The sequence below is a fragment of the Hyla sarda genome, chromosome 9, assembly GCF_029499605.1.
Source record: "Hyla sarda isolate aHylSar1 chromosome 9, aHylSar1.hap1, whole genome shotgun sequence".
In the NCBI taxonomy this organism is placed as follows: domain Eukaryota; kingdom Metazoa; phylum Chordata; class Amphibia; order Anura; family Hylidae; genus Hyla; species Hyla sarda.
In genome coordinates, this window is record NC_079197.1 from 104,651,768 (window position 1) to 104,666,118 (window position 14,351).

A 14,351-nucleotide genomic window follows, 5' to 3' on the forward strand; every position below is an offset into this window, starting at 1 on the left:
TAGCCCTTGGGGGGTGTTGGTAGTGGGGGTATTGTTTCGGTAGATGAGGGGTTAATGTTAACCCTATAGTTCGTGATGCCAGGCTGAGGGCTAGTATGCTGAGGTAATCCTCTGGCAAATGACAGGTGCATGTAATGAAATGACTGAAGGTCCACAATGTACTTTAACTTTGGTAACTTTACGTAAGTGCTTGCGGTACATCCAATGAACAATGACAGTCTCAGGAATACAGTCTTTATATAGCTCAATGACTGACAATTGTTGTGGACCCTGAAATAAATTAAAGTCTCTGGATTTAGGGTAATTATTGCAGATCCGTCCGGATTTAGGGGATAGATAATGTGATAGATTAGGTGATCTTGCAGAGTGCGTGGGGATTGATACACTCAGAATTTAGAAGTTATCGTCCGTCGCCGCAAGGTTCAGGCCTAGACTCGCTGATCTCAGCAGCGCAGATGGATATTGCTTGCTTGCACAGGAACAATAGAGCGAGAACATGGCCGCCGCTCCCTTATATGGGCAGGGGGCGGGGCTAACCTGATTGGTCCAAACATCTGTCACTCACTGTTACAGTGTGATGGGATTGACTACGTCACAAGGACCTCCAAAGGTCCTAAAGCAGAAATACCATAGAGTTCACCTAACCACGTGACCCGCAGGTCCTGCTACGCTATAGACAGGTAATTAACTATTTTATAAGGCATTTATATAATATTCACATGCTTCCTAAATAAGCTATTGGAGCAATAACTATCTGGATGAGAGGTGACTAGGGGTGAACTAGACAATGGGGACCCCGACGTCCTAGGGACTCTGGCTAAGGGGACCCACACACGCAGGTAGCGGATAGGATACGGTACTGGGACCCCACACATGCATCTTATAGAACAGTGTTGTATAACCAGTGTGACTCTGGCTGTTGCAGAACTACAGCTCCCAGCAATGGCAACGGCTGTCCGGGCATGCTGGGAGTTGTAGGTTTGCAACAGCTGGAATCAAACTGGTTAGAAAACCCTTTTTTTATTTATTTATTTTTTAGCTTTTTTTGTTGATATTTTTCACTATTCTTCACCATTTTGTTAAACACATTTTTTCCTGGCAAGTCGTAGTGAAGCCTGTGGGGAAACCACTAGACAAAAAAAAAATACCTAGAGGATGCTGTGTTTTAACAACAGAAAAAAAAAATTATAGACCCATAAAACACACCAAAATGCAGTTTTTCTAAGATATTTCATGCAAGATTGTCCAACTTATTTTAATTATTTATCAGACTCTTTATTATTAGTCATAAATCCCTTGTTCTAATGTAAACTATTGTCATTTTTTGTAGCTGGCAGTGCAGTTAATACCATAGTGATGGGTTATTACTTCACTTTGTCCTGCTCCATTATTATGTGAATACATATTGTCATTGTCTGTTATGTTATATGCATACTCATTATGTCAAGCATGAACGTTAGATGCATTTCACAATGTACTGTATAATTATAATGTCTATTGAACACAGCGCGATAGGTTACCATAGGCATACATTTATTCAACCCTGCCTGCCATGGATTGGGAATGAATGGTCACTTATGATTGTCTGGTGGTGAATGGTCATTTTATTGTACTAGAACACATTATTATAACTGCTTAGTAATGAATGGTTACCTAATGTAATTGCACATGAGCATATTATTCATATCCGTGATTAAGACATACACATTTCTATGCATTTTTATTAGCTTGTTACAGACAAATACATGTTCTTTGCTTGTTTGTGCTTAGTGACTCAATGCACTTTCTTATTGTGTATTCCTGGTAATTTTTTTTTATAATTTAGTCTTGACTATTTATTGTTCTTTTGGATACACACACAGTTCATATCAAACAACCAAACGTTTGGTACATTTATTTATGTATATTTTAAGGGATTGGGCATGTAAGATGGGAAAAACTCAAACCGTGCAAAAGCTCCTATTTGCCTACTCTCATCCTCCCTTAAAAATATACTGTTGTATGCGGTTATGATTTACTGTTATGCCTGTATTTGCAGGGGATTATGCATAATGTCTTACTGTGCCTTTTATTCTGTGTGCTAATGTTATGTTTACTGTGGTTACTGTTCAGTATGGCAATTGGGACAAGCTTATCTGGGTGCTATGTGGCTGTGAGGCCAGATAGTCAAGGCTTGCATGGTAAACCCAAATCTAGGAAGGGGGCAGTAAAGCGATCTTTACTGCTGCATTCCTAGTGGTTGCCAAACTACAACTCCCAGCATGCCTAGACTGCCCAGCCATGCTGGGAGTTGTAGTTCTGTAACATCTGTCCCTTCAGATTTTGCAATCTTCATGAAAATTTTGAAAATTGCTGCTCTACTTTGAAGCCCTCTATTTTTTTTCAAAAACTAAAAATATATGTCCATTTTATGATGCCAACATAAAGTGGACATATTGTATTTGGGAATCAATATAAAATTTATTTGGAATATCCATTTTCCTTACAAGCAGAGAGCTTCAAAGTTAGAAAAATTCAAAATTTTCATGAAATTTGGGGATTTTTCACCAAGAAAGGATGCAAGTAACGACGTTATTTACCACCAAAATAAAGTAGAATATGTCATGAAAAAACGATCTCAGAATCAGAATATTCGGTAAAAGCATCTTAGTTATTAATGCTTAAAGTGACGGTGGTCAGAATTGCGAAAAAGGGCTGCGTCCTTAAGGGGTTAATGCCCAAGCAATGTTTAAAGTTTTTCCCCTGGCTGCTTTTGAAACCCATTGACATCAGCCATCATATGGCCAGGATGCTGATGGATTAAATGGTGCACACAGATCCTTACATGTCAGGTTATGAATGTGGCATGTAACTGGTTAATCTACCAAAAGCAAAAGTTTCTCCCCTTCTGGTATTTGCAGCTGGTACCTGGATGTCAGCATCCCTGCATGGGAGACTCGGTAAAAAAAAAAATGGACAGGCTAGAATAAGGACTCTTATTGACCACTGTAAAAAGGCATGGTGTTGCAGCTCAGTTCCATTGAAGTGAATGAAATCATAATGACACACAACTTGAAGACAGGTGCCGAAGATCCACAAGCACATTATCCCCAGCACTCCCATAGAGATACATGGAGGGGCTGTTGGCCACTGCTTTGTGCGGTGGTCAACAGTAATCTGTACGTGGAGCAGAGGTCGCTCCGTGCATTGGGAGAGTCGGGATGCTGGGCAGGAGATCGTTGGGGGTCCCCACGCAATCAGACACTTATCCCCTATCCCATGAATAGAGGAGAAGTACTTATGTACTGGAGTTCCCCTTTAAGAAAGATTGTCACCAGTGGAGTTCATTGTAAGTAGAAAATCTCAACATTAACATATTAACCTTGCTTAAATCTGCCCCCCCCCCCATATGGCAGCATAGTGAGGCCATTTACTGTATGTAGTTATTTCACGTTATTATAATTTATGATCTAGTGTTTTTAAAGGGATACTCCGCTCCCCAGTGTCCGGAACATTGAGTTCTGAACGCTGTGTGCGACCTTCAGTGTTCACGCCTGCCCCCTCGTGCCATCAAGTCCGCTCCCTCAATGAAAGTCTATGGGAAGGGGGTGCAACGACCGTCACTCCCCCTCCCATAGACTTGCATTGAGGGGGCCGGACGTGACGTCACAAAGGGGTGGGCGTGAACACGGAAGCCCGCACACAGCGTTTGGAACTCAAAGTTCGGGACGCTGGTTAGCGGAGTAACCCTTTAAGCAGTGTTTCCTGGTGACAATTTTCTTTTAGATTATGTAAACTTCCAGGCAAAGACCACATACAAATGTTGAGTTTAAAGAACGGATACGAGTGATTATTGAAGCAAGCGTATCTCTGAGAGTGAATGCTAACAGGTTCAAAGAAGGGCCACTTGTCAAGTCACATTGTAACTGTATATATAGTACGACACGATGGTTTCAGGTAGCTTGCATAGAATATAAAATAGAAATGGCATTGTTGTCTAAAGGATATAAACTGCTCAAAAAAAAAGTAAAGGGAACACGAAGATAACACATCCTAGATCTGAATGAATGAACTAATCGTATGAAATACTTTGGTCTTTGCATAGTTTGAATGTGCTGACAACAAATCACACAAAAAATGATCAATGGAAATCAAAGTTATCAACCCATTGAGGTCTGGATATAGAGTCACACTCAAAATCAAAGTGGAAAACCACACTACATGCTGATCCAACTTTGATGCAATGTCCTTTAAAACAAGTCAAAATTAGGCTCAGTAGTGTGTGTGGCCTCCACGTACCCGTATGACCTCCCTACAATGCCTGGGCATTCTCCTGATGAGGTGGAGGATGGTCTCCTGAGGGATGTCCTTCCAGACCTGGACTAAAGCATCTGCCAACTTCTGCACAGTCTGTGGTTTAACGTGGCATTGGTGGATGGGATGAGATATGATGTCCCAGATGTGCTCAATCGGATTCAGGTCTGAGGAACGGGCAAGCCAGTCCATAGCATCAATGCCTTCCTCTTGCAGAATCTTCTGACACACTCCAGCCACTCCAGGTCTAGCATTGTTTTGCATTAGGAGGAACCCCAGGCCAACTGGCACCATATGGTCTCCCAATGGGTCTGAGGATCTCATCTCTGTACCTAATGGCAGTCAGGCTGTGCAGCCTCCCCCCCCCCCCCCCCCCCCCAAAGAAATGCCACCCCACACCATTACTTACCCACCACCAAACCGGTCATACTGGAGGATGTTGCAGTCAGCAGAACGTTCACCACGGAGTCTCCAGAATCTATCACATGTGCTCAGTGTGAACCTGCTTTCATCTGTGAAGAGAACAGGGCGAATTTGACAGTCTTGGTGTTCTCTGGCAAATGCCAAACGTCCTTGTGGCCTGCTGGAGGTCATTTTGCAGGGCTCTGGCAATGCTCCTCCTTTCACAAAGAAGGAGGTAGCGGTCTTGCTGCTGGGTTGTTGCCCTCCTACGGCCTCCTCCACGTCTCCTGATGTACTGGCCCTTCTCCTGGTGGCGCCTCCTTACACTGGACACTATGCTGATAGACACAGCAAACCACCTTGCCACAGCTTGCATTGATGTGCTATCCTGGATGAGCTGCACTACCTGAGCCACTTGTGTGGGTTGTAGACTCCATCTCATGTTACCACTAGAGTGAAAGCACCGCCAGCATTCAAAAGTGACCAAAACATCAGCCAGGGAGCATAGCAACTGAGAAGTGGTCTGTGGTCACCACCTGCAGAACCACTTCTTTTTATTGGGGGTGTCTTGCTAATTGCCTAGAATTTCCACATGTTGTCTGTTCCATTTTCACAACAGCATGTGAAATTTATTGTCAATCAGTGTTGCTTCCTGAGTGGACAGAGTGATTTCACAGAAGTGTGATTGACTTTGAGTTACATTGTGTTGTTTAAGTGCTCCCTTTATTTTTTTGAGCAGTGTATGTTAGACTAGGTCATTACCAGAGCATCCTCTAGTGGACCCAACATGTTTGACAGAATAGAAACCTGGCAAAAGTGACTTTACTGGATTTGGCCATTAAATAGTAACCTTACACTGTTGAGTATGATGTGTTTTTAATAAAAGAACTGCTCTACAAAAACACCTATTTTAGGTTGACAGTGAGCCATTATAGCTAGAATGCCTCAGTCCCATATACTTTTTGCTGTATTCAAGTGATGTAAACTCTTTTTCATGCTGTCATTTCTGATACTTCTGGAATACGTTTGTTTTGACTGTTACATAGTAGAACATAGTAGCCCTGGGTTTGAAAGTGACCTGAGGCCGCATCTGCATGGAGTTTGAATGTTCTTTTTATGTTTATATTAGTGTTCTCCAGTACTCCGGTTTCACTCTACAAGCACATACTTTATAGGTTAAATGTCGTGCTATTCAATGGACCCTGAGACAAGAAAATTTGATTGCGAGGCACAAGGACTGATGTGTATTATGAAAGTCACTGTGGAATATGTTAGCACTATATAGCAAAAGGAAATAAATACACTTTTTATTTTATTTGTTTCAGAAATGTGAAACCTTTTTTTAAAATGGCAAAGAAATTAATAAAACAGAAACATTACTCACCGGATAGACTCTTCGCCACTTAGGGCTATGTAGGTGTGGTGTCCCGGCACCGTATTACATACCGTACCTTGGTAGGGGTCCCCAAAGTCAGAGTTCCTAGGAACCGTGGGGGTCCTCAGGTCTAGTCTTCCCCTAGTCACCCCTTACATAGTTAATATATTATTCAGGTAAATGTAAATAAATGTATATAAAAAGTGTACTTACCTTGCGCTAGCGTCGCAGGACCTGCTGGTCACGTGACGATGTTTTAGTCTAGTCTAAGTTTTAGTCTATGGTAGGTAAAAAGGACCTTTTTGGAGGTTCATGGGACATATGATACCCACAATGCCTTGTAAGGCTGATTGACAGACTGTGTGGACCAATCCTAAAACTGACAGCCCCTGTCCATATAAGGGAGCTGCGGCCATTATTCGCTCTCTTGGGTTGCTGTCACTGGATGAGGTAGGACCTCCGCAACTTTCAACGACAATTACTAGGCCAAAGCCTTACGGCCTCGGCTGAATCAGTTAGTGAGTTCTTCAAAATTTCCCCGCAAATATCGGCAAGGACCCTGGACCTAAACATAGCCCTAAATCCAGCGGATCTGCGCATGCTAAATCCCTACAAACTGAGGAACTTACTCAAGTCCCAACCAACTGTCAATCTAAGCTGAGCTGTTCAGACTCTGTTACAAAGACTGTTGCTTATGTTCGCATGTTACAGAAAATCTTCAGTAAAGTTTTTATGCAAGTTTTCAGCAAAGCTCTGGTTGTGGACAATACTTTATTCTGCATCTACCTATCGCTCTTGGGAAGGGTGGCGATAGGCCAAGCCATACAGCATTTAACCCTCACCCTGGCGTCACGACTGATAAGAGTTAATTATAACCGTGATATACCTCACAGCAACTGCCATACACCCCCCCCCCCCCCCAAGGCACCACATAGGTACCTGCCTATCATCCATCAGGCTAAAGGAGGCACAATTGCTGGCAGTTACTAGCACAGGGAAATCCAGGAACCTTTCCCAGATTGCAAAGTGAGCAAGCAAGCACTGCTTCTATAGATATGTGCATTCTTAGGATGCACGCACAGCTGCAAACTGTGGTAGACAGGTTAGCCAGCGTTTAGGAGTGGCTCAGGACTTTTGTGCCACATTGTGGGTGACATTGTGATATCACTAATTGCACTGCATACATCAGAGTCTAGGAAGAAGACCCTGCTGCTTGGCATGAGAATAAGAGAAGCAGGGGAGATCTGCTTGGGGGAATCTATAAACTTACTTGGGTGCCATACTTACCTACTGTGGGGCCCAACTACCTACCTGGGGGAATGTCCCTAACTGGGGACAGACCTACTTGGGGACCTACCTACCTCCGTACCCATAATCGCTGTGTGGGTCTGAAAGGGAGGTCATATTACTGTGTGCAGCACCTTGTCCTGATGAAGGGCCCGTTTTGGGTCTGAAACACGTTGATTTGTGCTTGGAATAAATACAATCTTTTTATCCAATTGGTCTACATTGTTGGACTGACTATTTCAAGGGGTCTGGTGCTTTGAAAAAGTTCAGTTTTTATGCCTTTTCTGCTGCCTCCAAACAGTAATATGACCTCCTTTTCAGACCCACACAGTTAGACTAGATGATACCTGGGATTGGGGGAACCAGGCTGCAGGACCCCACTCTATTCTACATGCGCATTTAGATGTTGTGCTCTGAGCGCAACACCACAGGGTGAGTGTTATAACCAGTATCTTTACACCTGGGTCTAACATACTTCACCAGAGGCGCTTTCGTGTTCCTTTTTCTCTCTTTTTCTGTATATTACTGTGTGGGGCATGATTACTAATTAAAGCAAGGGGACAAGACATATATCTTTTACCGATCCTGGTGATGCCACTAGTGGCTCTGGGACCCCCATGATCCCCAGGCGGCACTCCGGCATTCTACATTTTTGTTCAGAACACTGGGTTCAGCTGATAGTAGTAAGCAACCATTGTGCTTATAGTATATACTTTTGCGTAATACACACGCTTTACATTCTTTGTTGTGAGTTCACTAATTTATGGTTTACATGATTATCTTCATACCCAGAAGCATCTGATATTATGCCTTGGCAGGTGTCACGATCACACCCTATTGGTCCAGCTATGACGCTAGAGAGAGTGATGGTGCAAGGGTTAAAGCTGCCAGACCTCTGGGTATCCACTACTAGTCCCAGCAAGTCACCAAATTAACCCTTAGATAAACGTGTTTCCACCAGAGCTGCCTTCAGAAAGGTGAGCTCATATATTTAGAGATCAAAGACCAGAGGTATCACAGTGCTGACTATATAAAAATACAGAAACAAATGACATACAGTTACAAAAATATATAAGAGTTTTGCAAGACAAGTTCAGAAAACAAAAGATGAAGTTCTTACAGCATGATGGTATCAGTCCATGAGAGTGAGAGTCCAGCTGTTCTTAGGATGGTCTTGTCAGCTTTGGGCACAGCCTTGAACACACTGAGTCTAGCATTGTTAAATATTATATATCTACCTTTTTGGAACGGAGACTCCATTCCCCCCTCCCCTCTGATCCCACCAGGGGGTCTTCTCTCTTCCTGGCCCCTTATCTGTTTGATTATAGGATGGGACCAGAGTGCAGGACTTCAAAAAAGCCTTTGACTTCAAAGGAGATGTAAACAAACAGCCAGACCCCCAATAAAATGCAATACACAAACCCACAGTCTGAATGACCTCTCACCCATGGCTTGAATAATACATCACACAGTTATAATTATAATACACACATAGGATTTTAATAATCAACCCATAAGCCTGCTGTCAGGCCCAAGGCCTATGTTGGGTCCCAGTGGCCGACCCTGGCAACCTTACATCTTATCGCCTATACTTTGGATAGGGAATAAGATGTTCAGGGGCGGAGTACTCCTTTAAAGGCAAGGTCACCAACAGGAACCTGAATGTAAAGGTAGATTGTGTGGGTGACCTTGTTTCTAATGTTTCTTACCGGGCAAACATCAGGAGAAATTGTCTGGTTGTTACTATGGTAACTTCTTATGTCCACTGGAGGTGGCTTCTGCTGCATGTGCAAAACTTTCCCTCCCGCTTTAGCAAATAATCCCAGTCCTTCCGCCAATAACTCCTCCCCCTTCCTAAATATTAATCCCCTCTTCCTCAGCATGTCCGGAAAGTTGGCGGAGTTATTAGCATAAGGGGGCTACCAAAGTAGGTGAGAAAAAGTGTTAGACATACTGCAGCAGCCCGCCTCCTTGGCATCGAATAATATTTTTACCTGGTAAGAACCCTAATTCTATCTAGCTGTATATTCAGGTTAGTGCGGGGTGATCCTGCTGTCAGTTTTCCTTTTTCAAATGTGTCCGTTTCTGTCTGTTGAAACAAACAAAAAAGACCATGGTGTTTAACACATTTTTAAGGCAGACAAATGGAGATTCTAATCCTCCTGATAGATCTGTTTTATTTTTTTGTGCGACTCAAGTCTACAGCAACTGGATGCTGCATAAAGCATCCTGTTCCATCCTCTTGAATTATCCTTTTTTGAGCCCCCCCCCCCCTCCAATTTCAGCGTAATGAAAGCAGATGCATCAACCACTTCCATTTTATTAGAACATCTTATATTGCTGTGTTCACACATTGCAAGTTTACTGTGTTTCATACATTTTTTGGCAATTTGGATCGCAACCTGGACCCTCCGGATATTCTCCAAGGTAGATTTACCAGGCATAAAACCTGTCTGGTCCCCGTGTATAATGGAAAGTATAACTTTATTCAGCCTGTTAGCAAGGATTTTTGTGAGAATCTTTTATAATCAACATTGACCAAAGAGATGGGTCTATAAGAGCCACACTCAAGGGGGTTCTTATGTGGTTTCAAAAGGACAACTACATTAGCATTATATAAAGAAGACGGAAGGCGGCCGACCTCAAAGCCATTATCATACATGGCTTTCAGTGGCAATTGTAAAAGAGAAACCTAACAGGAATAAACCTCCACCGGCAAACCGTCGGGGCCGGGCGCCTTACCACACTGCATATCACCAATAGCATCAGATATCTCCTCCACTGTAATAGGGGAGTCCAAGATGGAGACAGAATCCTCGGCCAACACCGGGAACTGAATGGAGTCTATAAAAAGGAGGCCAATTCCTCCGAAGAGTATCGCACCTGAGAGGCATACAGGGTAGAATAAAATTGAGCGAAGCGCTGAGCAATCAGCGAGTTATCCACTAATACCTGACCAGTCTCAGAAGCTATTCTAAGAATCAGGGGGGCCTCCTGGTTCTGTTTAACCAGGTGGGCCAGTAATTTACTGGACTGGTTACCGTGCTCAAAATAGAATTGTTTGGAAAAGAATAATTTACGATTCATTTTTTCATTAAGATGAAGCATATACTGGCGACCAGTAGTAAGCCAGGCATGCTTATTCGCCTACATATGCAGCTTCCAAGTAAGAACAGGTGTGGGCCAGCTCTGTCTCCCTGATAGCAGTCTCCCTCTTGATATATGAAATAGTGGATTTCAAGCAACCCCGGAGATAAGCCTTAAGTGTTTCCCACAGGAGGGCAGCAGACCCCGAGGGTTGATTAACATCCATAAATGTGTGGAGTTGATCAGGTATGCATTCATGTGGGCCAATTAACTGCAACCAAAAGGGATGAACCTTCCACCTGCGGGCATAGGTCTCCTGGGACAACGATATCTCCACCAATAAAGGAGAATGGTCGGAGATAGACCAGAGCATAAAAGGAGGAATTACAACACGCCAGGTCAATACGGGTAAGGGAATTACTACCACAATTCACATAATTATTCAAAAATAGCTTTTCAATTTTAGAAACACTGCAGCAGAGATGTGGTGAAAAACTTAATGTATAAAGTCAGCTTTAACAACCTAAAATAAAAGCAATAATAACATCCTTCGATTGAGGTATACTAAATACATGACACCTCCTGTGTCTTGTCGTATTAGATTGTTGCAAACAATGAGATTTCTTTCTTTCTGAAACAAAGACCCTTTTCCACATTTACACAGCAATACTGATGGGAAACGCTCAATTGAAATCATGTGTTTGTAATCCAGAGAAATCTTCATTAAAATCCATCTGTTGAAATTGCCCTAAATTCTAATAGCCTTGTGGAAGAACTTTTTCCTTCAGATGACCTCAGGGATACTTGCCTTGAGGCAAAGCTGTCAAGCTGTCTCTAGTGTTGTGCACTTGGGATACGGTGTTCCCAGCAGAGTGAGAGGGAATGAGAATGGAAAAGGGGAGGCTTCTCGGATGATCCATTTATGGAATAAGCACAGCCTCCTTACTCCCAGCCGGAGAGACCATGGTCTGCCTGTTAGCTAGGACTGGTGTCTGTGCACATTCTAGGTGTTGGATGTGTGGGTATTTACAGAATTGGACCGTGAGGACCTGTACTGTTTCTTCCAGCCCGAGCTCAGGACACCACAGGGAAGGCCATGCAATAGGTGGATTGTAGCAGTCAGACAATGTCTGCATTGTATAGTTGTCTGAAAGGTAAAAAGTAAGTCACCCCTGCATTCTTTGTTCCTTTGTTGCTTCTGTCTTTAGATGCTTCCTTCCACGAAACAGGCTAGAAGAAGAAAAGCTGGTTTTCCTTCAGCTCTTTCCCTGTAAACAATAGGGTCAAGTGGCGAAAAATAGATTTCACTTTTATATGAGAAATGCATGTGTCTTGTACAATGTATAGCCGAAAAGTGACAGCTCAAGTTCGTGTTTCAGCAGTTTTCTTCCGATTACTTCACACTTCAACATACTTACCTAAAAGTATCTGTCCGGCTCTTGTTTATGCTTTCAGGTGTTCGGATTCATTGTACTGTTGTGCTGATTTATTGCCCCCGAGTATTTGATGCGGAACAATAGTTCTGATTTAATAAATGTACAATACAATGAATAGGTCAGTAATCTTAGGTGTTGGCTGAATTTCTTGTTTTGTAGATTTACAAAACAATGTAAGAATGTTAGTTGTAAAGGTATGTTCACACAGACTGAAAGGCTGCAGATCTGTTTTTAGATTTTCACAATAAACTTCAAAATCTGCAGCATTTTAATCCTGTGTGAACATACCCATGCCCTGACTATTATGTCCATTTGACGTCCATATACTCCTAATATTGTTGTCATTATTAATGTGTGTAACTTTATTAGTGCACTTAAATAAAATATTGACTTTTGGTCATAAAATAGTTGTTTTTCTATAGGGTTACTATTTGTGGACTGCCATTATTTGATAAAGTGGAATGGATCATGCCATGTTAAGTTAGTGTGAACGTAGCTTGGATCTGGATACTCAAAACACTTGGCTCTTGTAAAGGCAATACTGACATGTTATATTGGATGGGTATATCGGAGGGTGGTGCTTTTTTACTTATTTTGCTTCCACCAATTTCTTAAAGGGGTACTCCGCCCCTAGACATCTTATACCCTATCGAAAGGATAGGGGATAAGATGTCAGATCGCGGGGTCCCGCCGCTGGGGACCCTCGGTATCTTTGGCTGCAGCACCCACCTGTTGCGGCTTCCGGCAGCGCTGGAGGCTCTCATCCAAACGCCTCACGACCACGGTGACGGGAGATCGTGATGCCACGACTCTGCCCCTGTGTGATGTCACGCTCCGCCCCCTCAATGCAAGTCTATGGGAGGGGGCGTGACGGCTGTCACGCCCCCTCCCATAGACTTGCATTGAGGGGCATGATGTCACGCGGCGGCGGAGTCTTGACGTCACAATCTCATGTCACCGTGGTCGGGAGCCGAAGCCTCCAGCGTTTACGGAAGCCGCAACAGGTGGGTGCTGCAGCTAAGATCCCGGGGGTCCCCGGGATCTGACATCTTATCCCCCTATCCTTTGGATAGGGGATAAGATGTCTAGGGGCGGAGTACCCCTTTAAAGTCTGAAGTCCTGTTCAGACTATAGTCTTTTATAATTACTCTGTAAGTGCTGAGAATCTGAGACTTTCTACATTTGCAGTCTACTCACTTAAACTTGTGTCATTCTTGGCATGAAAAGAGTTGCAGATTAAAACAAGATAGAGAAAAGTTTGGAATAATTTGCACACCTTAGCCTTATAGGCTGAATCTTATTAACCAAAAAATGTTGGCAGGAAACATCTGCGGCTCGATAATTTGGAACAGATCCATTCCTAGTCTTCTGGGATTGGTTGGGGAGATTCATTTCTGCCCAAGTGAAAGTATGTAAACTTTGCTGCAAGAAGGGAGGGTTCCTGTAGGTGTCTTATAAAATGTACCAACATGAAGAAGCTGACAGTATGGTAGAATGTTTGCTGAAGTGGATAGTATGCCAAGCACCAGCTACAGCGGAGATTCTAGAATTCTTCTAGATTTTAGAATAAGGGACCATTTACAGATGGTTGCATATTTTACTGTGTGTGTGTGTTTTATAGTGAACTTAAGGAAATGTTCACATCTGCATCTGAGTCTCTGTCACAAATTCCAGCACCTTGTGCAGCACTACATTTCTCATCACAACAGGCACCTTGGGGGAAACTAGTGGACCCCATTGCCATTTAATAAGGTCCCTCGTGCAAGACATCCAGCTCTATATCATAGTGTTCATGATGCAGTTAAGAGCCTAACCCACTGTTTACCGTATTTTTCGCCGTATAAGATGCAGTTTTTCTTCCCCAAAACTGGGGGGAAAAAGTCGGTGCGTCTTATACGGCGAATACACCCCTATCGCGGCGGTCCCTGCGGCCATCAACGGCCGGGACCCGCGGCTAATACAGGACATCACCGATCGCGGTGATGCCCTGTATTAACCCTTCAGACATGGCGATCAAAGCTGACCGCCGCGTCTGAAGGGAAGGTGACACTAACCCAGCTGTTCAGTCGGGCTGTTCGGGACCGCCGCGATTTCACTGCGGCGGTCCCGAACAGCCCGACTGAATAGCTGGGTTAGTGCTTACAGGACACCGGGAGGGACCTTACCTGCCTCCTCGGTGTCTTCTCCGTTCAGGGATCCCCTGTATGGCCGGCGCTCTCCTTCCTCGTCATCACGTCGTCGCGTACGTGCGTCGGCGTGCGTAACGACGTGATGGCGGCGACGGAGAGCGAGGATACCCGGCCGGCAGCAGAGACGTTCCGGAGCGACGGGGACACGGCGACAGCGATGGAGCGACATCCAGGGCAGCGGTGACGGGTCCGGAGCGGTGGGGACACGTGAGTATTACGTCCTATGCAGTGGTCTTCAATCTGCGGACCTCCAGATGTTGCAAAACTACAACTCCCAGCATG

General features: G+C 43.9%; 1 protein-coding gene across 6 annotated transcripts in view; it reads left to right on the plus strand.

Annotated features, from left to right (window-relative positions):
- KIAA1210 (KIAA1210 ortholog) overlaps positions 1–14,351 on the plus strand; it is a 182,228-nt gene that overhangs the window by 46,016 nt on the left and 121,861 nt on the right. For 2 of the 6 annotated variants that reach the window (XM_056537769.1, XM_056537766.1), the window contains exon 1: positions 11,411–11,605. The exons of the other annotated variants lie outside the window; for them this stretch is intronic. Coding sequence is in view for 1 of the 2 variants with exons in the window: in XM_056537766.1 (XP_056393741.1) it covers positions 11,571–11,605 (35 nt within the window). In the remaining variant the exon portion in view is untranslated. Of the gene's footprint in view, positions 1–11,410; positions 11,606–14,351 lie in introns of those variants that run through there. 6 annotated transcript variants of the gene reach the window in all.